Source organism: Aquila chrysaetos, chromosome 4 (genome assembly GCF_900496995.4).
Source record: "Aquila chrysaetos chrysaetos chromosome 4, bAquChr1.4, whole genome shotgun sequence".
NCBI lineage: Eukaryota > Metazoa > Chordata > Aves > Accipitriformes > Accipitridae > Aquila > Aquila chrysaetos.
Genome location: NC_044007.1, coordinates 48,379,368 through 48,404,346, shown reverse-complemented (window position 1 = coordinate 48,404,346; position 24,979 = coordinate 48,379,368). Strand labels below are relative to the sequence as shown.

Genomic DNA, 24,979 nt, shown 5'->3' with positions numbered 1-24,979 from the left:
GAAATTACTCCAGAAGGTAAACAAAAGTTACATACTATCTTGAATTACGAGAAATATTTTGATTTCATTCATGTGGAACGAGGTCAGAACCTGCCTGTTCATCTCAAAGCAAGGAACAAAGTGACCTATATCTCCCAGCAAATGCAACATATGCAGACATCCAGCATCACTTCTTGGAAAACAGGCATTTCAGTTAGCATCTACCTTTTCAGTTGCTATAACAATTAAACCAGCATGAGCTTGTCCTTTTAAAACTGTGCATTGAGTTATTTGTTTTGAACAGACAGAATATAAAATGTACATACTCTAGAAAGGGTAATAATGCTTTATGGAAAATCTCTCAATGGTTAGTGTATTCTCTTGAAAACAGAGTGGAAGGACATTACAAAATGCACTGAGGATTTGTCTGACAGTTCATGATGTGAACACAGTTAGCACAACGTACTTAAGTTGGCATGGCAAGAGTCATACAGCATTTATAGCATGTCCATGCTGCAGCATGAGTCCCATCAAAGAGTATGAGAAAAACCAGGAAATAATCTAGAAAATGGAGTAGTAGAAGGACTCTTTAGAAAAAGTTACATTCACAAATCCAGTATAACAACATTACTGTCAGAGGGCTTCATGCAAGCAGCTCTAGAGGTCTGTAAATGTACGATGCACAGGTAATGCTTCCAAGGTGATTTCCAAGGTATCAATTTCAATGCTTTTTTCTCCCCGCACAACCACCTTTACTGACTTCTTACTGCCCTGTCTCGCTTTTGTTTGGAGGTTGCTCTCCAAGGACACAGTTTCTTGAGGAGGGCATTCCATAGTGCTTAGCCTCTCCTGACAGCATTTTGGATAGCTTTGAAAGCATTCGAAAGTATCACTGTGCTTTTCACGGGGGAAATAAGAACGTTCTTCCACAATTGGCAGAGAATTACAGCTGGATTCATTTTTGTCCTTAAATGTTCTCAGGCCGGTGTTCAAAGTTGATCTGTAGCTCTGCGGTGCCTTGACACAAAAACAACTCCTGATGCATAACTGTTGAAGAGCTGTGAAATCTTTGGTGATGGTGTTTCGGAAATTGGGCTTCAGGAGGAGATAGATAAGTGGATTGTAGAGTGTGGATGACTTTGCAAAGACAGCTGGCACAGCGAAGGATAATGGAGGAATCTTATCTATCGATCCAAAAGCCGCCCACATGGCAATGATGGCATAAGGGCTCCAGGCAGCAAAAAACCCAATGCACACAGCAACACTCAGCTTGCAGAGAAAAAGAGAAAACAGTGAGTTAAAAAATTTCATGCATGAGAAAAATACCCACCAAAATAGTATATGCATAAAAATACCACCTGATTGAACCTCCTTGTTAAGTGTCCCCAAGTCTTCCATCATACCTCAACTGCTCTCCAAATGTGTATTTGTCTAGCAACTTAATTCTGTCTGAAACTTAGTTGTGCCTGAAGCTTCAGAGTTAAAATGTACCCGCTCCTACATTTCTCCTCCTCTTCCCTAAAGTGCTATGAAAACTCTTTTTACACCTAAAAGGAAGCCAACCTAAAGAAAAAGATGCTATTCTGGGGAAACACTTGTCTGGATTGCAAAGCCATTCCTATCTACTGTCTAATTCATAAGCAATATTGATTTTTCTGGCTAAAGAAAGTCTTCCATAGTTTTACTATTGGTGCTCAGCTGGAGCCACACACAGGCATCTGACAGCAGAAAACTAGATTAATCCTGAAGGTGAATCAAATGCATTAATTTAATTTAACTCCTACCACACAATTGTTTGTCCTAATAAACCCTATCAAGAAAGCTTTGAGAGGCTTTATTTAAAAAAAAAACAAACTGTTGGTTTTTTTTTATAGATTATCACAGTGATACATAAAATGGAAGAATAAATATCAGATCTGCAATAAACATAAACCTCAAGAAATCTAAAGTAAACTGTAAGCATCAGCTTGTATAGGAAGACTAACCTGCTGGGCATCGTTCTAAGCACTGCTTATAAATGAAGTGCATACGTAAAGACAGAAACAAGAATATTTATGCTCTTGAAGAAGCTTCACAAGTCCATTTTTTTCCCAGAAGTGTGTATTTTCAAATAAGGAAGACTGTAGAGAATCCATTCAATTTAGAGTACTATTGGATCCAAGGGAACAGAAAAAAATAGGTAAGGAAAGTACTTTCGTTTTCAGCTGCTAATCATGCCACCTGCCTGAGCTGCCCTCTGCAAGTGGGAGTACAGAACTGCTAACTAGCTCAGCTAACTGCAAATCCACCACTTCTCTCAGTGGGGCTCTGCATATAGATTCAAGGTTGCAAAAATCATGGGGTTTTTTATTAAGACAGATGACATTGTTGTGTTTAGAGTAAGAATGAAAGAGGCCCTGAGCACTAACACCAAAGAAACATGCATTAGACTTTTAAGGCATAAAGAGCTCCTCCAAATGCTATTATTTTCTCCCTAAGTTTAACAGTCTCACAAATTTTATTTTGCAAGGAGAAATGCACGGTGATTGCCAAGAAATATGTATCACAAGTTTTATGAGGAATGTCTGTGGCATTTAACTGTTCTTTCTGTTAAGCTAAAATCTGTTTATGAATTTTTTTATGTCTCTAGAAAGCCATCCAGCTATAATAACAGTGACACAGGAGAAATTTCCCATTTATGGGTGATATGGGTGATAACCATTTAAAGCTCTAACCTGCTAGAGCTCACATAAAGTCCAAAGTTAAAGTGATTTGACAGAATTGAGGAACAAGGTATTTTGACAGAATGAGACTAGTTAGGAAACGATGAAGAGGCAAATCCACAAGATGGGGTGAACTTAATTTTTCTCTTTGTTTCCATAGCATTCCATTTCTTTACATCAGCTTAAGGTCTGGCTCTACCTATGGTTATGCTGGTGCCATATGCATGGGTTTTGTAATCCTCAGCTGTCCGCAGCCAGTATTCAAGACTGAAACTAAAAGCAGTCTCTGCGGCAAGTAATATGCCTTTGTCCTTTAGAACCACATTAAGAAGGAATGTACATTAGAATCAATTGGTGCATTTCCCAGATGACTTATTTATGGTAGCAATTAATCTTTGGGATTGCAATAGGCTTTACATTGTTCCTCTGAAAAAAGATTTGGCACATATTTTCAAGGAGCTCTCAGCCAGCTTCCCGAACTGCATCAATGCAGTTCCTACAGCAAGCAGGGGATTAATCTTGCATAACTCGAGCTATCCAAAAGTTTATATGCTAAATCTAAGCCAGACTAGGTTCTTTATAACATCAAAGGAAAGAGAGACATATCTCCTGAAAGCAATTGATATTATTCAAAGATCTATGTCTAAAATAGATGCGACAGATTGCTCTCAGATCTTTGTCACTGACAATCTGGGGGCTGTACTTAAGACAACTAACTTTTAGCGAAACACAATCAGGCAAAAGGAACGCCCTTTGAGATATCTGAGCATATCAACTGTACATATACATACATGCATGTAGAAAGAGACTTTGTTATTATGATTTATATTGTCATGCCACATATTGAGAAGTCTGGAGTTTAGTACAACAGAGTTTGGACAACGCTTAACACTTTCTGCCCATGGTAAGAAGTTTCAAGCCAGGTGTTTGATGAAGTACCTCCATCTCCTTAAGACCAACAAAATGACCAACATGGTTCCAAGAAGTCAGGTGTGAGGAGTGGGCTAAACAGTGATGCCAGCATGAGATGATTTTCATAAGCACAACAAAAGAGGGGCTTTTTAATGAGGTAGATATGGGGCAACTTTGTGAACTTTCACAAGAAATTCACCAAAGGGCCAAACCAAAGGAAACCTTTGTCTTTTTGTCAGCAAACAAGAACAACAGCAGCATTGCATAAGGACAACGAATGGGGAAACATTGTATAGGCACACTATACCTTCAAAGACATGTCCTTTCGTACACATTCTTGGAGACATGGTGTATTTGTATAACCGTATCTTAGCTACCTCTGAAATACTACACATGCAGTGGTCAGTTTTCCTAAAATGATCAGAAAAAGATTATTGAATGTACACTGTTCCAGTGAATCTAGAGAGGAAACAAAGCATAACGAGACAGCCATAAAGAGGCATTTCAATTACCTGCATATAACTGGTCAAAGATAATAGCAGAAAAGTTTTGAAAGCAAAATCATTTTTTCCACAAGCTCTCTCACTGTAAGGGACAGAGCACTTGTGAGTGAGCATTACTTCTTTCCTACTCGTTCATACTTAACTTTGCCAATGACTTCTAAAATATCAGTGCACAATACAGTGGTCAAAGGTTACCTAGAAATATAAGTAGCAGGATAGAAACAAATCTACATCGGTTCTGGAATTCAGGCCTCAATAACTAACTAGAATTCTGTGAATATGTCAGAAAAAAACCCTTTACTTCTGCCTCAGGTATGTTATTTCCAATGATGAGTTCATTTTACCCCCGAAATGGTTGTTCAGAATAAGTGATCTGTACATTTGTTCTTTTATTTCATTAACTGACAAAAGCCACACATCAGCTACATACACCAGGGAGAACTGTGCATAAGTGAATACGACTTTGACACTATGAGACAAGTCAGCTACCCTGTGTGATTAATCACTGTGTGATTAATTCAATAATCTTTATGCTATTCTTGATGGACAGTTGTCAGGTCTGGCCTTGGGTTTCCTCCTGTGAAGGTGATACCACCTGAGGCAGCAGTCAGCTATGCGTCACTACACAATGATACCCAGGGAGGACAACAGGCATGTTAGACTATAGCCGAGCCTTTTCATAATTTCACTCAGGACTTGAGCCCAACTTCTCTCATTAAAGTAAGGAAAAGTATATTGCCTAATTTTAGGCTCAGCTTATAACACATAGCTGCTAAAATTGCGGAAGCAGCAAACTGAGCCTCTATAGACCACAAGGAAATCCAGTGTGAAGTTGTGTGGCTGATTAAGGAAAAATGTGACAATGTAATTTAGAAAAATATGTGCAGGCCTCATAGAAAGGCATAAAAAAAAAATTAGTTGTTATGGAAACTATTCCAAAAGGCACTAAGTAATTCATTACAGTTTGTAGAAAATAGAGTCAAGGTTTACAATCCAAAATCCCTTAGTGTTAATGGGAAGATGATTTTAATGAACTATAATGGACTTTCTCTAATGTCTTTATTTTATCATGGAAATAGAGAGAAAAACAGCTTCAGGTCTGAGTTATCTTTTCATAACTGCACATATCTGTGGAAATTTCTAACACTTTTCCTTATCAACATGACCATCAGCAGTGCCCCATTGTTGCTCTGTAGTATTATGACTAAATGCCTTCTTCCCACATCTTGCAAGCCAGATTTTTATTTTAATTATTTGTATCTCCACACAAAGACCTCACTGGCCAGAAGAATCCCTAGTCCTGTGCATCATACAGGGACATAAGAAAAATACCATCACAGGGTACATAGCATCCCCTATGCACTTTCTGACTGGGATGTTTGACATAACATGGAGTTGACCAAGTATAAATCATTTCATAAAATGTAAAAGTTTATATAAATGTAGGTATATAGCAATATAATAATTTCCCAAGGTAAGGCAAGAAGTGATTCACCCTTGCTCTGCCTGTTAGCCTAGACAGTACTCTAACATAGCTTGTGAACAATATGATTTGGCATATAGGGATTTTCAAAAACCTTTTTAAACTCTGTCCTTGTGTGTAAGCAAATCCTATATACAAAAACCTTCTTAAAAAATATCTCCTGGAGAAGCAAATAAACACAATTACAAATGAAAAAAATTTCTTTGTGTCTGTAAATCAAGCACAAGGATATTTTTCACATACCAAATATAACTGTAGGTGACACTGCTCAGAAATTTACAGGCAAAAGTCTCTCTTGGGGAATTATGATTGAACTGGAACATGGGGAAAAGATGGTTTATAAGAAGAGCTTCACAGCAAAGAATACAAGTTATAGAGGATATTTTTACATTACAGGTAAGTAGAAGAAGAAAATAGGTATTCTACACTTGCAGCATTAAGTCATCTTTGTAGTTAGATCTGCAGCTGGTGCATGTCAGTTCACTCACACAGACTGGAACAAGCCCTGGCTGTTGGCACAAGCTCAGGATCTGATTCAACTGTTTCAAACTAGATGTTTATTGGAGTACGTATTGAATAAGACAGGGTGAATTCAGCTTATTAACACGTTTAAGTAAATGATGCTTTATAGGACTGAACCACTGGTGAGAATGTCCCTGATGCAATGACACTCAGCCAGTGACCCAGGCACAAAGAGGCAGCAGTACCTTGCTGTCATCCTACCAGAAACAAAGTCGTGTTACTTGTTCCCATGAAATAAGTGAAAAATATGCACATGTACAAATCCTTCACAGCTTCCCTCTTAGGATTACTCTAAGTTTGTTTAGTAAGAACACACAATGCTTGGAAAAGATACTGGCTTAAGGTAAGTGAAAAACAGATTTTATCAAATCATGTGTTTTGAAAACTAATTGAAAAACATAAACCACTTGATCACTGTGGTTTTTATTCAAAAAATTATTACAACAGAAATATCTTGTTTGAATCCTTGCTGTCTAACTTCTAGATGTCTAACTTGTGGAGCTGGTTTGCCCCACGTTTTCAATAGAAAATGACTCATTTCCACATGCAAAATCATATATGCATTTGTGTACATATTTACTAAAATTATGCATACATCTGCTTTAATTGTACATGCAAAATCCTTTGGAGTATCTAAACTTGTTAAAAAAAAACAGAAAAATACCTTTTTCTCACGCATCTCTAATCACGCTGGCAAAGGAATATGTATTTTTGCATGTCCAGTCCAGATTTCAAAATCTGTCCATCAAGTTTATAAGAATCAGAACTAGAAACACAACACACCAACCACGCTTGATACATTCAACAAATCAAATTCTGAAACTACCCACGTTTTTCCACACCCCCCCCACCCAGGGAAAGTATTTGTCACTTCCAATCTGCTTCCAAATAACAATGTCTCCTGGCCTATAGAGAGCTACCAACATCTAGAAACAGATTTCCAGATTTGCACTTATACTGTACAGGAACCAGCACAAAATGCATGAGCATTCTCCTCATTTTTTGCTTTCATCTTTCCCTTAACACAGTCACCAAGGTAATTTGCATTAAATTACCCATATTGTAAAGCATTACTCATTATAATTGAGAGAAAGTACATGAAGAATGAGAATATATGCATTACAAAAAGTCTGTTTGTCTATACATTTAATTACTGCTGTGAAGCATTATTTCAAAGTTATGTTCCAGGCAGGTTTCTAGCAACTCATTTTGACTCATAAAAGCCTTGTAGGTAGTCCTAGTATGAATTTGTCAGCTATGTTCAAAAAAACCCAAACATATCATATGCCTCAACAGCATTTTCTAAAAGTGAACTAACATGTAAGTGTCTGGTCCTCAGTGGTGCAAGTCTGAATCATTGCCCATCTTTCCCACGGGTTGGGTCCAATTTGTTCTGGCCAGTATAAACAGATGCAAAACATGCTTACTGCAAAAGTGGCATCAGTGAGTGTCACCCTGAGCCTCATGCATTTTTGTATCCTGAGGAATTATCTTGGCAGGCTGGACTGTTTGCATTAGAAAACATGCTGTAGTGGGTTTGCATGGCAAGGTTTTGGTAGCAGGGGTGGCTTCTGTGAGAAGCTGCTAGAAGCTTCCCCCATGTCCGACAGAGCCAATGCCAGCCGGCTCCAAGATGGACCCGCCACTGGCCAAGGCCGAGCCCATCAGTGATGGTGGTAGTGCCTCTGGGAGAACAGATTTAAGAAGGGAAAAAAGTTGTAGCAGGCACAGAAACAGCAGCCAGAAAGACAAGTGAGAACATGTACGAGAAACAGCCCTTCAGACACCCAGGTCAGTGAAGAAGGAGGGGGAGGAGGTGCTCCAGGCTCCGGAGCAGAGATTCCCCTGCAGCCCGTGGGGAAGACCATGGTGAGGCAGGCTGTCCCCCTGCAGCCCAGGGAGGTCCACGGTGGAGCAGATATCCACCTGCAGCCAGGGAGGACCCCGTGCCGGAGCAGGTGGATACCCCAAGGAGGCTGTGACCCCATGGGAAGCCCGCGCTGGAGCAGGCTCCTGGCAGGACCTGTGGCCGCATGGAGAGAGGAGCCCACGCTGGAGCAGGTTTGGTGGCAGGACTTGTGACCCTGCAAGGGACCCACACTGGAGCAGTCTGTGCCTGAAGGACTGCAGCCCATGGAAGGGACCCACGTTGGAGCAGTTCATGAAGAACTGTCTCCTGTGGGAGGGACCCCACGTTGGAGCAGGGGAAGAGTGTGAGAAGGAAGAAGAGGCAGAGATGTGTGATGAACTGACCCCAACCTCCACTCCCCGTCCCCCTGCACTGTTGGGGGGGAGGGAAGAAGGAAGTGGTAGGGAGAAAGTGTTTTAAGATTTGGTTTTATTTTCTCATTATCCTACTCTGATTTGATTGGTAATAAATGAAACTAATTTTCCCCAAGTCGAGTCTGTTTTGCCCATGACAGTAATTGCTGAGTGATCTCTCCCTGTCCTTATGTCAACCCATGAGCCTTTCGTTATATTTTCTCTCTCCTGTCCAGCTGAGGAGGGGAGTGTTAGAGCAGCTTTTGCTAGGCACCTGGCATCCAGTCATGGTCAACCCACCACAACATGAAATCTAGGAATGTTGTGAATCATAGGAGTTTCCAAAATAATAATTTCAGCCCAAACTGCAGCCCAGTATTCCAGATTTAGTCAGAAGCCAGAAGTCTCACTGGGCAGATTTATGTCCTTAGTAGGGCAAACAGATTTGACATCACAGACACTGAGCAGAGGAATTAAGATTGACAATCACTAAAACATGCTAAGATCCTGTTAAGCATGACATAAAAGCATCAGCATGAGAAAAGTCAATCTAATCTTTCATGGCCATTCATTTAGTACCAGGCTGCACCAAGAGGAGCATTGCAGCCCTGGGGACCGGATGGGGCACTGTCATGGTAGGGGTGGCAACAGGCCAAGAGCCTACCTGACACTGGCAGTTCTCTTGCTGGAAAAACTAAGGTGATATCACTCATTCTCCTACTTAAACTATGCAGACATAAAGCTTTCTCCTGCATGGTGCTACTCAGCCAGGCACAGCTGGTAAAGAAAAATTAACCCCCAGAACCTCTCCCCAGCATTCCAGCCATGTTAAAAAGGGACTCCATCTAACAACTAACATGCAGTACCTGGGGATGTATCCTGGACACGAAGACTGGGTTTTATAGTCTCATTGGCTAAACTGCTAAATAAAATAAGATCAGGGACCACTGTCTGTATCTAGCACAGACTAGTCACATCCACACTGCATAGTGTCGGGCCTTGGGCGTCACCAGCATTCTATTGCAGCATCTTGGTGGGCTTAAGACATAATTATTGGGGGTTCGGTGTACATTTTTTCAGTTCAAAGTGGTTTTATGGCATGAAAGAGAGTATTTGTTGCATGCCCTAGGAAGGGGCATTAGGATCATGTTACAGTGCAGATGCTGCTGGGATAGTACTAGCAAACTGTACAAGAGGGAACTGGTACAAGACAAATGTGCCACAGCCTTGCCCACATCACCTTTTAGGAACAGTCCCTGGTCTGCACTGTCCCCTGGCATGGGTAGAAACCCCATGAGGGAGCATGCTAACAGCTATGGAACAGGGCAATGAGTGGGCCAGTGCTTGTGATCCTTGGCCTTCTTTTCTTTGACAATGCAGAAATTGCCACCATTTCCTGCTACAACTCCTCAGATTCGTCTGCTTTTATCTGCTGCCTTTTGCTTCCTAATTTGATAGGAAGACATTTGGGTTCCCAGTTTTCTGGGTCTGCACTCCTACAGCATCTAACAATACCAGCTCCTTTGCATTCTAGTGACATTTGTTTCCACAACAAAATAATTTTCAAATACTCTAAAATTCAAGGAAACAGATATGTACATTACACCTGTGATACTAGGCTGCCCTAAGGATTCAATACTAGTTTACATGAACCAGCATTTCAAATAACAAGTGAAGATTTCAATATAGTTAAAAAATTATGGATATTAAGATATTGGGAGCTATTGCTGATCATTTTCTTACCTTGTCATAGCCCAGCATGGAGATATAACTGCAAACTTTTAATAGATATCATGTTTAGATAACTATAATAATTACATAGTGGGCTTGCTTTTTAATTATAAAATATATAAATACTGAATTATCTATATATCTGTCGTAGTGTGTAATTTCAGCAAGCTTTAATGGAGACCATGTAGATGCTTTAGATCATTCAGTCCTTAGCATCTACACTTCAGCATGTATGTCACTATTTTAGCACCTGCCTACAATTTCGACAGCTCACCGTGTGTCAATTCTCTGTAAATTCCACCAAATCAGTACGAGCTGCAGATCTTCAACCAGCCTGCAGAACTCCTGTTTAGGTCTCCAAATATAATGCAGTAGCTTTGATGTAACAGCCAACCTTTATATTTAAAAATTTCATCTACAGAAGAATAATATTGTCCAGAAATATGCACAGAATTTGATAATATGAGAGTTGTGTAACACTTTCTTAGCTACACTTCACCCTCAGTATAATGAACTCCCTTGGGCCTCGGATGAATGTTTGCTATACCACCAGGTTCACTATAGCAAAGAAGATTTAGCAAATTCTTCTAACTAGATAATAAACTGACTAAAAAATATTCACTTTCACCTGATCGTTCTATACCTGTATGGAGACTACAACATTATTGCTTAAGGTTGTCAGGATTATCAAGAATATCAGTAAGAAGGAGCAATGTACAGAAGGCATGGAAAGGAGAGTTTCTGGTCGAGTTCAGGAAAGATACTTTTGAGTTAGGCCATGGACTTACAAAACCGTGTGCCCCTATGGATCTTTTAAGAAGACAAGAACAATTGTAGCCTGTAGACACAGACGAGGTAAATCTGCATGCTGTCAGGGCCAGTCCATCCAACACGCCTGAGACCAATGCTAGGAATACGCAGGGAAGCAAACTTTCAATGAATTCAGCATCTTGCATGTCTTGACTTGAAGTATTTCTCTGTACAACAGAGAACCTTGCCAGCATATGGATGTTCTGGGCACAAAAATACTAATAAAGGGTACTTCATTGTAACAATAAAGAGAGTTTAGAATAGAAAGTTAGAAGTAAATTTTCTGGGTTTTAAGAAATATATTGCAAAAAGATTTTGCATAAGAAGTCTTGAGCATTAATGAATTAGAAGAATCAAGTCTTCCTGAGATCATATCATTTAAATTGAGAGGACTACATGTTGTCCTTCCTGTGAATCATATGTGGTCCACCATTTGCCTCTTATGTAGAACCTTTTGATTACTTTGGCAGCCAAATTCATTCTTGTCTGCAAAACAGAAAAGAATATTTGCAGCAAGTGCTTAAGTTTTCTCAATTTATTTATGCCATATGCTTATTGCAGCAGAGCCTTAAAGAATTCTCAGTTCCCAGAGGCTGCAAAGGAGAAATGGGCTCTCAGAAGGTAATTAGATAAGGCTATGACAAAGCCCATAAAATGCTTTCTTCTTTCCTTTCACTTTTAAAGGAATTGTTATGGGTGAAGCTATTCTGCTGAGAATAGAAAGTTTTTCCCGCAAATTGTTTCTGACAGGGTAAATGCAACTATTTTCAAAATCTTTGAGACTTAGTCCAAATACATGCTTATAAGCAGCAAATTAATTCCACTGATTTTTTTTATTCCTCAAGGGACTATTATAACCTCTACTTTGTTTTTCTGCAAAATAATAAGCCAGTGAGCCAATGCATTGCTAAAATAGAGGAAGAAGTAAAAGAAATTAGAAATTCACAGGCTAAGCTTTGAAAATTCATGTCATGAATTTTACTCATCCCTTCATTCAACAAAGCACAAAAAAATAAAAACAGTAAACTACTGTTACCATGGTTCAGAAAAAAACACCTGATTCATATCAGTGTCTGCTCTAAAACAAGTCAATGGGCCTCCTTCCAATGATTACTCTGCTCTCAAGACCTTGGAACAGACCTTTGGCAGCATTTTTTTAAGCCATCTGGCATTATTTTCTTCACTTATTCTTTTGTACATAGAGACAGCATCTCACTGTATCTGCTCAGCTTAATGGTGCTGAGTTGTGAAAGATAAAGTTAATTCCTTTTCAGCTGTCTTGCTAAAATATGACAAAAATACTTTTAATGCTATCTAATTGGTACTGGCCAAAATTTTTTGGTACCTGCCTATTTATTTTAAAGTGAGTCCTTTGATTAGTACAAAGCTTACAAAAAGTATACATAAATGGATATGCCCTCTCCTGTACTCAGGCACTACTACATATTGGCTGTATCTTAAGTAGAAACAGTGCTGTAATGTAGCATAAACAAGTACACATTATTTAAAATGTGTACTTCAGCTAGGTATCTTCAGTGCAATCAATTCTCCTTGCATCGTGGACTACCTTGGTTGTCATGTAGATGGGATCATTATGTGCATCCCAATGAATTAAATACTTAAAAAATTAAACATAGTCTCTACTTGTCCTGCCCTAGGGCTACCTAAAGCACACAGGTGAGGAAGATCTAGGCTCCCTTGGAGGAAGAATTCCAGTGCTAGATTTAGGGCCCGATCTCCTCGTGGGGGTTTACACCTACAGAGCATATCCAAAGCTGAATTCTGCCCTTCCCTGTCACCTCAGCACAACTTTTTCTACATCTCATGATTTGCAAAAGCAAAGTTTTGTTCACAGTCAGTATCCACAAGTACACATGCATCATACACCAGGGAAAATTCCAGCAAACCTCAATGACCATGGGAACCAGCTTGTCCCAGCACCCACTCCCATCTGCTGAAGTGCAAGGGGTCTTCCTAAATTTCACTAAGGATCTTACCAGTGTATCTTAGGCCAGACACCTGCACAAACAGCTATCATGGCTTTATTCTCAGAAACCAAGGAGCACCCAGTGCAATTATGAAAGCTGGGAACATAGCGTTCTCATTGATCTGGATCATAGATGATAATAGGAGAACATAAACGTATAATTACTGTTCCCATCGCTTGATATTTTCCCTCTCTTATTTTGATACTATGGTTTCAGTCTCCTTTTTGAAGCTCATTTTTCATCAAAATATAGAAACCAGTACTAAAAGGCCATCATTTTTTTCTTTAGTGTCCTCCCAGGACACCAGGGAGCAACGCACCCCAGAGCAAGGTCTAATAAACAGTGTGCCATGGAGAAACCACTGCTTCAAAGTTTCTAAGTACAGTCATTACAGTAATAATTGAACAGGATGCTACCCCTCTGAGACAACTAGCTCAGCTGACATGGAGCATGATGGACAAAATGGCTGTCATCCCTTGATCCAGCCCTTGGTCACCTAAGATCTGCTAGTTCATCCACCACCATCTGCCAAGATGCTGCCTGTCCCCCACAGTGGCTCACAAGATGAAGACAGGTTCCTACAAATCCCTTCTGCTTACTGAATTTACATTAGTCAGGTAAAATGGACCCCAAACTCAGCCTCTGGGTCCTTGAAGACTGCAAGACTCACACACCCAATCTCATGGACCAGCTGCTAGCAATGCTCATCTAGCTCTTTCTTCAAAAGCCTGCAAGAGCAGAAGCCTCTATTAGAAAACTGCAGACTGTCTCTCTGTGCAAACTTTGCTGATCATTCAGGGCACCATAAGTAAGATCATACCAAAGCCTGGAGGCAGAAATATGCAGGAGGCGGAAGCTAATGGGCTAAGCACCAGGAAAAGCAAGAGTGGTTCCTGAATTTGAGTCTTGTAGCTAATTATGACTACACCGGTGGCCTTAGTTTGGTAGTTTGACCTTGCTCCAGTTCTCATTGGTAAGGGAAATATTGGCCATAATTTCAATCTTGCAGAGTTTTACCATACATAGAAATCATGCAACTAGCCACCTAAACACTCTGCAGAATGGTAGTTTACTGACCTGTAAAGCCAAGGCATATTGCAACTGAATCTTGCAAAATATTCTAAAGGAACTATGGCAAAGTCTGAAAAGCAACAGACAAGAACAACTGATGCTATTATTCCTACACCAGGAGGAAAGGAATTAAAATAGTATGCATCAGACTGTAACAGAAGTCTGATGAACTCGGGGTGGCTAGAGGCTATCACACACCCTTGATCTGTCCTCTTTTTTCCTCTGTAAATCTTTTCCAGATTAAAAAAAAAAATAATAAAAAAATTGTACTTTTGCCCAAGATGCCTGACAACTTCATAGGACCTGCACATCTGGAAAGCCTAAGGTGTAGCTGTGATTACTATAAATGAACTAGTCAAATGAGACTACACAAAAACAAAGACAACTTTACTGAAAGGTCTAAAGCATTATAGAAGGGTTTTTCTGAGCCATGCTCACATAGGAATCTAAAAGCACTTCTTCCTTCACTTTTCACCATTACAAATGTTTACACTGCACAAAAGTAAAAGTCAACCATAAATGTGATCATCTGTATTAAAATAACAGAATCTTAATTTCACATTCTCCCCAGATGAAATGTCTGTTTTCTGCCATAACAAGCCTTGACAGTAAGACACATTCAACATGTTCTTTATCGGTCAACTAGATTCTCCCATGCTTGCCCAAAAGCGGATCACCTCCACCTCAAATCAATAAATATTATATAGCCAATAGTGTAAGTAATGCAACTGTAACTTTGGCATTAAGACTGTGTCTTCATGCAGATTGTGTCCCTTCACATGCATTTAGAAACAACACACTGACCACTAATCCCCAAATGGCTTTGAAATGCCTGCAGCAAATCACAACATTGCTGTGCCTTACAACTAAAGCATCTGTTTAAGGTGGAAAGAATCAAGAAAGGCATTGAACAGCTGTAAATCTTCTTTTACTTCAGGAGTAGATTTACCCATTACAATGAATTATTCAGATTTAGCATATTGTATTCTACTCTGTAGGTCTTCTTTGAAGAGTAACCTTTATCCAATTTGATTTCCATTATATTTTCTATTATGGTCATAGATATTCCCACCTGTAATTAGCCACAGCTTTCAAGATTGCTTGTACCAGTGGATATATAATACTTCCAGTTTCAGAGCAGTGCAACATCCTCCATTATTGTTGGTGGTAACATTTCTATTAATTTAACAAAAAAATAATTTAATGAGGATTAAAAAAAATGAAGCACTATGTCCATGCATTGTAGAAACCCAATTTAAGACCAGTTAACCTCCACAGTGTGTAGATTTGTGTTGTTTCTCTGCAAATCATTGCATTCCATAATAAGAACAAAGTCAGATACTCAGTTTCTTCAATAAAAAATACTAGGAGAGAGATGTGAATTATTCAACCTTCTCCTATTCAGCCAAATGATACATCAGTGTTTTAAATCAGGTAATTCAGAGGTATAACAAATTGCAGCCACAAAGAAGTACAAGTTAAGTAGCAGGAGATTAGTCCAAGGTCATACAGGAAGTTTGAATCAGAACAAAAAACTGAACACAATCTCCCAGGCCAAAGGCTTACCCCTCATGATTTAAACTGAATGTAATACAGAGCATTCAGAGATGGTATTTGGACAAATACTTGATGAGACATGAAGTTACACTTATGGTGGGTTTGCTCCTGCAACATCTAGGGGAAACTAGGATGTGCTTCTGAAATGGCTTAATCCCAAGGAGCTCCTGGAGAAGAGGCAATTTCCTACATCTCTACTTGCATTCGTAATATTTATCTGTCTTATCTACATGCTCAGAGCATGTTTTCTCCAGAAGCTGGCAAACCCAGGCACCTATGAAGAGATCACATGAGAACAATAGTGTCCTCTGTATGCATTACAATTGATTTTTATGGCACTATATAACAATAAAATCAATATCAGCAGTTAGCCAACCTTGCAAATTCACAAGTACAAAAGCGCTAATTGCACTATATAGCTCCCATTACATTTTCTGAAAGTCTTGCTATTGTCATTCTAAAATAGCACAGAAAAAACCACTACTGACAGATCTTTTAACATGGGAAGTAGATTAGTGATAGTGAATGTTATCTGTATTTTGTTGCTTTTTTTTAATAAAAATATTCAATTACCAATAAATAAATAGACTAAAGTGGGCCTAAATTGAACGCTATGGCCTGGTTATGTTAATATGGTTTAGGAAAGAGATAGCCACTTAGTGTGCAGAGCAGTACAGATTAAAGCAAACTGCAGGAACTTGGGAAACCTTTGTGCTTGCAGAGGAACCTGTGGCATTTTCCTGGAGCCTTGCAGCATAAGCAGCCACGAAGCAAGAGCTTTCATAATTCAGTTTCTGGGCTTAGCCAGACTCTTTAAGTGTCTAAGTCCCATTTTAAGTGCCCAAGTCATTGTCTGTATTTTGCTTTTCAAGACTGAAACAATGTCCAAGCACTTCAGCTGAAGCTGGATCAGACCATGGAGGCACTGGCCAAACCTGACCAGGACTCCTAAGTTACAGTGACCTGATGTCAGAGGCAGGATGGAAAAGGCTAGAGGAAGAATGGGCTATAAATTGTCTCTAAATTGACAGGTGCTACAAGGTAGTCTGTATTGTGGCTCAAAGAACTACAGTTCAACAAAAAAACATTTCAAGTATACCACAAAATTGACATATTTGGGGTGGATTGTTTTAGCAGTTTCCTAAGAAAGAAAACCCAAAAAATGTCTCTTCTCTCCTCTCTGCTTGTATGAGTTTGACTTAAACCATCATCTTAGCAGATGTCTCCAAGAGATTATCATGCATAAGTAATTGTTGTTTGTATTATTATTATTCCAGGATAAGATTGTCTGCAGATAAGCAGTCTCAGAGTAACTCAAAGAGTTTACATTCTAACAGTGAAGATTAGAGCAATTTTGAGGGGAAAAAAATCCGGGAATAAAAAGAAGAAATACTCGTCAGTACATGATAAGCAGTTCTGTTAGTGTTCCAGCAGCCCAACCAATATCATCCTCTATGATACACCAACATGACTTTTTGTGTTAACACCACAAAGGAAGTTTTGAAGGAGATATTGTTTTCTTTTTGCAAGTGTTTATTATAAGGAATTCATAAGAATGACAAGTACCATTGAACATCCACGCACATTTCTGAGTTTTGTGAGCATACAGTGTAACCAGCATATGGTGTTCATTCTTACTGAACAGGAGTATAGAGGTTAATTAGGACAAGTTATGAAGAATCTTGAAAGTTAATTAAACAGTTAAAAGATAATATCTTGTAGTCAAATGAAAGACTTAAGAAAATGAATGTCTACTGAATATCCAGAATGGGGCAGGAATATACTTAAGAGTTTTAGCTGGAATGTGTTCCATCTAAGAGTTATTAAAAAGAAGGAGTTGATAAGATGTGGATGTAACTCTTCAGTTCCTAAACTGCATGGATTGAGGAAGATATTTAGGTTATAAGACCATGCAGTAGACAGGAGGATGGCATTTCCCATGGTCATGAAAACCAAGATACTCAAAGGGAGAGACAGGACAGATGAAGATTTCTACTGCAGCTACGCTACACTTGGTAATCTGAAGAGATGTCAGACAGAGACAAAGTTTGTGACTATGAAAAAGATAAAACAGGTCATCTATACAGACGCAGATCTGTGAGATATCCAATTGTATTTGGAAATGAAAGTATCCATATTCCTGAACAGACAGAGAAGGTAAGGAGCAAAGATGATTCCAAGCAGAAAGTTGAAGGGTGGTGAGGAACATACTTTGAAGGACATGCTAAACAAATAACTAGAGAAACAAGAGAAGGATTCACTGAAATCAAGCAAAGACAAAGATTTTCTGCTGGAGATAATTAAGAGTCAAGAGGTAACACTCATGTCTTTCAATAGGTACATTATCTAAGAGTGAAGCACACCTAATGTCAGCTGCAAAGTTCCTTTTCTTATTTTTGGTATATTAGAAAGAAAGATGCTGATCTTCTCCTGGAAAGGGACAATTTGGCAGCAGGAAACAATTTCCACAACTCCAGTGACCACAGGTTTAATTTTACTGTATAAGCTAGCGGAACAAATCTTCAGAGGCTTTGGTTCAAAAAGTATTTAGAGAGATGCACTTTTCTGTGACTTTTGTCCTTTCTTCAGTTATACACAAGAGAATTTGATCTCTACATTACTATTTAAAATCTTTAATGATATAAAGCTTAAGCCTGGACCTCCTCAGACGTCCATAGCTGAGCAAACAGAATTCACTCACTCTAAACCAGACTGGCTTTCATAAGCAATGGTTCCTGAGCCTAAGACCCAAACTCACTTTTACTTAGTGCTCCAATTTTTAACCTTCCTTTTGATCAAAAGTCTGAAATCTTAATTTTCACAAGTAATGAAGCTCTGTGAGCTCAATTATCACCCTACAGACACAACACAGCTACTATTTGTATGTTTAGCAATTCATTGCCATAGAGCAAATCTGCACAAGACAATACTGTTGTCTGAAATAAAAATGCGGTAAGGACCAATTTTCTTTTCCATCTTTATTCCCTTCTCAGGAACTTTCTTGGTCCTTAGATGGTGCTGCCCAGCTGTGCCAAAAACAGCTTGCCAAAGGCTAACTTTCAAATACCTTGACAGTAGTGGTTTGCGCGTTGCTCATCCTGGCAGGGCCGGAGACGTGCTGTTCCAGCGCTTTCCTGGATTCTTTCACAGTTACCAGAATAAGAGAGTAGGAAGTGACAATTACTCCGCAAGGGAGAATAAAACAGAAAAAAAAGAGGACTACAGTGTAAGACATGGCCACAGCATTTACATTGGTGGAACGCCAGTCAATGCAGCAGGCTGTGCCGTAGGGCTCTACTCCATATTCTCCCCAGTGAGCTAGGGGAGAACAGGCAAAAATTGCTGCGTAAGTCCAAGCACAGGCTATCAAGATTTGCCCATGTTCTCTCCTGAACCTGTTCCCTGGAAGACACAAAACAATCAGTGAAGATCAGCATGGTTGCCATGTCTGCATGGAGTTTCCCATATGCAGGCAGCTGAGCAGGGTAATTAAGAAGGATAACTTTAAAATATTATAGCATATTGAAGTTTTGTAAGAATAGGGCATGGGTCGCAACAATCTGCAAAAACATTAGGTAGCTGAATTCTCTGATACATGTAGGATACTTAGCAAAACATAGATCTGTAGGAATAAATCTCTATCAAAATGTAGCAATAAACTCTGAAAAAATTAGTTTATTCAGGCCAGCCTTGCTTTCAGATCAGAACTCTTATTCCACGTTTCCAAATTATCACCCTGACTTAAAAGACCTTAAAAGTAATCAATTGCATATAGCTAGCCCTATAGTTAATTATCAATGATCACAGAAATAAGAATTGTTTGACTGGATGTAATAGATCTCTTCTCTAAAAATACTCCTCAGGATATGGAACCCAGAAATGGTGGTCTATGTTCACATAAAAAATTTGAGTAATTTAAGACGGAAACATTAGCTTACCATAAGCTGGAAAACAAACTTTGAGGCAGCACACAGTGCTCAGTATCGTCAGTGTTGAGAGACTGCAGATCCCAAACAGCACCCCACAAAATGCATAGAACAAGCAAATCTGTTTCCCATACAGCCACCTGGCAAATAAGCAGGAAAGTTAATTCTGAGATGCTATCCTTCTTTCTTAAATGTAATACTAAATGGTAGAAATATATTTACAGTTGTAGCCTTAAAAATTCAATAAAACTCCATGATTAAATTATTTGTTGGTCAATGATCAACTGCAAAAGATATTCTTATTTGAAAAACTTACAGCCAGTTAAGTAATCATGTCCTGCTTTATTTTTATGATTCACATTTAAGCTTGTTTATTTTTTTAAAGCAAAGCAGTGTATCTTAACGACAATCATTCTGAAAAGAAAAATCAAAATGCTTGTCACTAGTAGGCCTAGATCATAAAATAATACAGTTTATTTTATCTGCGATCTTTATGTATATTTTCAAAACTAGTTTTCATCAAAATCAACATGTTCTCTTGTGAAGGTTCTCCAGAAGAACAAAAATTTGATCTGAATCACTCTACCTCCTCCCTTTCTATTCAGACACCAGGAGTATTTGCAGTAGCAGTTATCAAAAGCCCCATTCTAGATTTTGAAGATATCTTCTCCATTAGTCAATATATTTAGCAGTGTTTTAACACAGAAAGTAATGTAGTAAAAACTGAGTAATGACTGGATTTTTTTCTTTTATTTTTTATTTTGATGCCAAAATAAGAGAAAACTAGATGGGACAAAGACAGAGAGAGATTTTTTCACATCAAACCAAATACTTTTTTTTCATTTTGGTTAACTGAAAAGAAAAAAATTACTCAGTGGTTATGTTGGGTGAGGAACTCTCCGTCTCTTTTGTTAAATATATTCTACTGAATTACATTATTAAACATGCATTCCTAGGTTTCTCAGTAAAGTATTTTGGGAAGCCAAATCAGCACTGCATATTCACATCTGTACAGTTGCAAGACATTCTGCAACAACTGGGATAGACCAAAATGTTACAAATACCATCCTATCCCAAATCCTGCAAAACAACTCCTGACAACCAGTTCTGATCTTCCTTCACCTTTGCTATCTAGTTCCTTTCTTTGAAACACTTTCATACTGCCTGGCTTGCACAAATACTATCTGAGGTCTAGTAATGAGCCTCCTAAGCCTCCCAAACTTTAAAAGAAGATCACAAAAAACAGATCTTTCACAATGATATAAGGTTGAATTCATGTGGATAAAGAGGAGAGAAGTGGGGAAGGAAGGAAGAAGTTCTAAATTCAGAGTGTTGGCCTAAAAGTTAATCCAGAACACTACATTTCTATGCATCATCACTACCACTACTTTTGGAGATCATAAGTAAATTCAGGGCTTTCTTTTTATGGTACCAAATTTCACTGTCCAACTGAAAAAAAAAAAGAAGCATTTCACCATCACTTGAATAACATTACCCACAAAGGATAAATGCAGTAGGAAGTGGATGTCTGGAATGCAAATCTTCTCAGCCCTACAGAAATCAAAAAGATAGTGACCTCAAATAGACACAAACTCTAATTAACACTAGCAGTCCACAAAGCTGCTGTTACAGAGCATACTTCTCCCAGTCCCTATAATTAATTCCCACTTTCATGCCAAGCAAAGGGGCAGAGTAATTCGGTCTTCATCACTGACACAGACCTCCAGAGCCTGCAGAGGATGTTAAATATCACGTGCATAGGGAACAAACCTGTGTGAAAGGCTGGAGGTTACAGCTAGAGGGTACAATGTCAGAGTCATACCAAGGTCACTGACGGCAAGGTTAATAATGAAGTATTCTGCTGGTTTCAACAAATTCTTTTTCTTGTAGGAGACATATAGGAGAATACTATTCCCAAACAAGGAGCATATTCCTGCAGAGAAACACAGAATATGAAGAAGAAATTATTTCAGCCATCCTTTTTTTTTTCCCTACACAAGAATAATGTGCTGCCATCACAGCTAGTAACTTGTCTCTTTTTATATTTGCTGTTTTCTCTTTGTTATATTTCAATTTTTTTTTTAATTTTTTAATCATTTTTGCTGGTTTCTTCCTGTTTTGTCCATCAAACTATCTACAAAGATCTAATGAATAATTTTATCCATTAAATTAACTGACCTGCCAAAAAATATCTTTTCCTGTATGAAGCTGGCATTAATTAAGCCAGAGGCAGTATCCAGCTGGCACTGCACACATTTTCCTGGTTCCAGGTCTAGAGCTCTCCGTTCACTAACCCTTCTTCCTTTCTCTTTGAGGCATTTTCTCAGAGGTGCCTGTTATAGTTCCTAGTAATAATAGGCAGTATAGCAAGAATGTTGAATTATGCATGAAAGAGAAAAATGTAGTTAAGTAGTGTCTCTATTGTGTGTAGATAGAACTATTTTCTCTGGGAATGCTGTTTTTACTATGAGACCTGACAAGAAACTTAAGACGCCTGCATGTAGCCTAGTAGGAAACAAGCAATTTGCCCTCTATCTTTAAACTGACAGTATCAAAACCAATGATGGATACACGAAGTTAGACAGGAGTTAGGTGACAATCAGTTTAGAAGGTCAGACAACAGTCAAAAATGAGAGTTTTAGGCAGCCTTTTATAGACACACAAGAGCAACACTTTCGAACATAAAACTTCAGAGGGCCATGGAAATGAGAATGCCTAATGAATGGGAGGGTCCCTTAATTAATGCCATGTGAAATCAAGCTGTTGAAGAGAGACTAAGTGCTTTTGTGGACTCACTGCCTGTTCCTGCATACTTTTGGAAAAAGCAACACTTTACCTATAGAGTAAATATTGATATAGAAATTGAGGTTAATAAGTTGCACAGAGACTGCAATTTTCCTAAATATTCTACAGATTATGATATTTTCTCATAAGGAGACAGCAGATTAGCAAGTAATGTTAGACACTGATACTAAATTCCTTTCCAGCACTGATCTTGTTAAGCCCATTTAAGATATTTGTAATTTAAAATCTTCTGGAGAGAGAAAAGATATTTTCCTTCAATTCTGCTTCTGCAAATATGCAACAGTTTTGTTTCTAACATTTTTCTTCCAAGACTTCAAAAATATAACAATGAAAACAGAGTAAAAAGCGATCATTTTGTTTAAAATTATTATTTCCATTTTCTTTCCACATTTTAATATTTTTTAATGTTTCAATTACATTTCAATCTGATTGTCACTTGGTATCTCTAAAAGGAACATTACCTAAGCAGAATCAGGTTGGCTGAGGTCAAAGAGCACAGATCATCAGACTATCAGGATATGCTCTTTCACTGTTCCTAGTAAGATTATTTTTAACCAGAACATAAAAATTGTAGCCATATCAGAGATATCAGTTATATCAAATCTCTTCAGTCATTATACTATAGAAGAGTCAATTATCACACTTTTCCTTAGCAAAACCTTCATTTTATTTTTGCTTTTATTTCCCATGGTGTCTGTTCTTGTCTGGATTACCAGCTCAAGTCCATATACAGTTTTTCAGCATGCACCGACTGACATCCCAGCCACTTTGGGATCTGGTTGACTGTATGGTCAAAGCCATCCCTGTTCACATATATTTTCATTGTGAAATTCCTGGAGGGAGAGATGGGAAGAGGTTTCATCTAAAACAATTTTTTTTTCCTATTTAAGCGTATAATTTTCCTTTCAAATTTTTTGTGCAGCTTTTACAAAATACCACTTACTGGAAACCTCTTTTCCACATTTCCCATTCCTCTTCATATTAGCAAATGCTGGAATAAACTGCTTAGTGAGTTCATGGAAAGTTTTTCAGAAGCTTGACAAATTTGGGTCAGGAACAGTATAAGGGGTCAGCAAATGGACTAAATGCTCTATCAGGATCACTCCAAGCTCCATTTTCTATGGCTTTGTGAACATACTGATTCTGTTTTCTAAGCAGGGCTCTTCAACAGCTTTGGTACGACTGACACAGTAGATACTGAGGATACATCCTGCAAAGAGACTCAGTGATCTGAGTGTGGTTGATTATCATGGGATCCAGAATGAGAAAGTTAAAAAGAAAGTTATAAGGCAACACTATGTTGTATGACTAGCTGAACAAAGATGGGAGAGGAGAACATGGGACAGACAGGAAATTTCATTATTTTATCAGCAGTGTTGTCAGTAAAGACGTCTGCATCTTATTTGTTGTTGATAACACATAGAAAACACCAAAACCAGAAATAAAGCTACACAAGAAAATTTCAAGTCCATCTGGTGGTAGAAGAATAGCATGAGGTTTCTGATAAGAAATTACCCTACCATTAGCTAAACCAACTCTGCAAATTCAGGAGTACAAATACTGCAGGGACGTGTCTCTAAATTGATATGTACTGTCCAGCCAGGCTATAAGTCTCCTCTCAGACTCCATTATCCATATACAGCTACACTCTAAAATAAATAGGGCTTACATTCATTTAAATTTTTCAATCAAAATGTTGAGGAAAACCTGTTGAAACACATGTTATCTTTGAAGCCATTAGGATGCAAATATTCATTGACAGGACTAGAGATACGGGTTCACTCTTTTTGGTGCTGTATTTATTTTGCATTAATCCCCTACTTCAGGGCTAGCATTTGTTGCCTTAGGGAAGGAAAATTTCTTTTAGGACATTCATTTGGCTGCTATGTTTTTCTTTTTCACCATCTTCTGAAGCACCAGGCATCACCCATGCCTACTGACTGCACCTAATGAGGGTGGCCGTTGCTCTCCCAGATGTCTGAGTTGCCTTTCCTGGCCTCTGCCTCATGGTTACACTGACCAGTACATTTAAGATTGGATCCAGATTTTTCTCCTCAGCCAGAGGAGGACTATGGAGGATGTTTGCCTCCTCTCTAACAGCATAGCACCCTCCACAGAAATCTCACTTTCTAAGGCAGGGACTGAACGTTGGCCATAAACTTGATCTTTCCTGTACCTCTCCCAGACATGTTACTTAACTATGGCTTTTGGTATTTTACTTCAGGCATTAAGAGGGGTCAGAATATGTTGTTCTATGGTTTGCAATGATGTGTAGAGTAGATGCTCTCTTGTCTAGACTTAACAATGACCACATGGATGCCGAGAACTGCCAGGGCCTCAAAAACCAGCGTTCCTGTCCAGCTTGATATTCCTAGTACTGAATAAAGTTTTTGTACCTAACATAAATAATGTTAAAAACCTTCTAATGATTTTACTCTATGCTTTTTTTCCCCTTTTTATGAAAATAGAGAAGTCCATCTGTGTCAGAAACAAACTACTTTTACAGTCAAGTCTCCTTACCACATCAAATACCGCCAAAGCTCTATACCATGAAATCATACTTACCAAATATCATATAACATATTCCAACAACAATATCAGCTGATTCTGTTATTTTGGACTGGAATGTTGAGTCACCAGAAGATGGGCCCATCTGAAAAACAAACAGGACATGAAAAACAAACAGGACACAGTATTAGAAATTCAGTATCCAAGTAGGTACCTGTGA

The 24,979-nt window shown here is 38.6% G+C and overlaps 1 protein-coding gene across 1 annotated transcript; it reads right to left on the bottom strand.

Moving 5' to 3' along the window:
• Window positions 1-310: 310 nt before the first annotated feature.
• On the bottom strand, window positions 311-24,913 carry LOC115340517 (opsin-5-like). Its single transcript, XM_030012199.2, has 5 exons — window positions 24,817-24,913; window positions 21,217-21,379; window positions 19,459-19,586; window positions 18,588-18,922; window positions 311-1,248 (listed from the first exon to the last, which is right to left on the bottom strand). The coding sequence occupies exons 1-5, from the start codon at window positions 24,902-24,904 to the stop codon at window positions 637-639; spliced, it is 1,326 nt and encodes a 441-aa protein (XP_029868059.1). The 5' UTR covers window positions 24,905-24,913; the 3' UTR covers window positions 311-636.
• Between the last annotated feature and the right edge of the window lie 66 nt (window positions 24,914-24,979).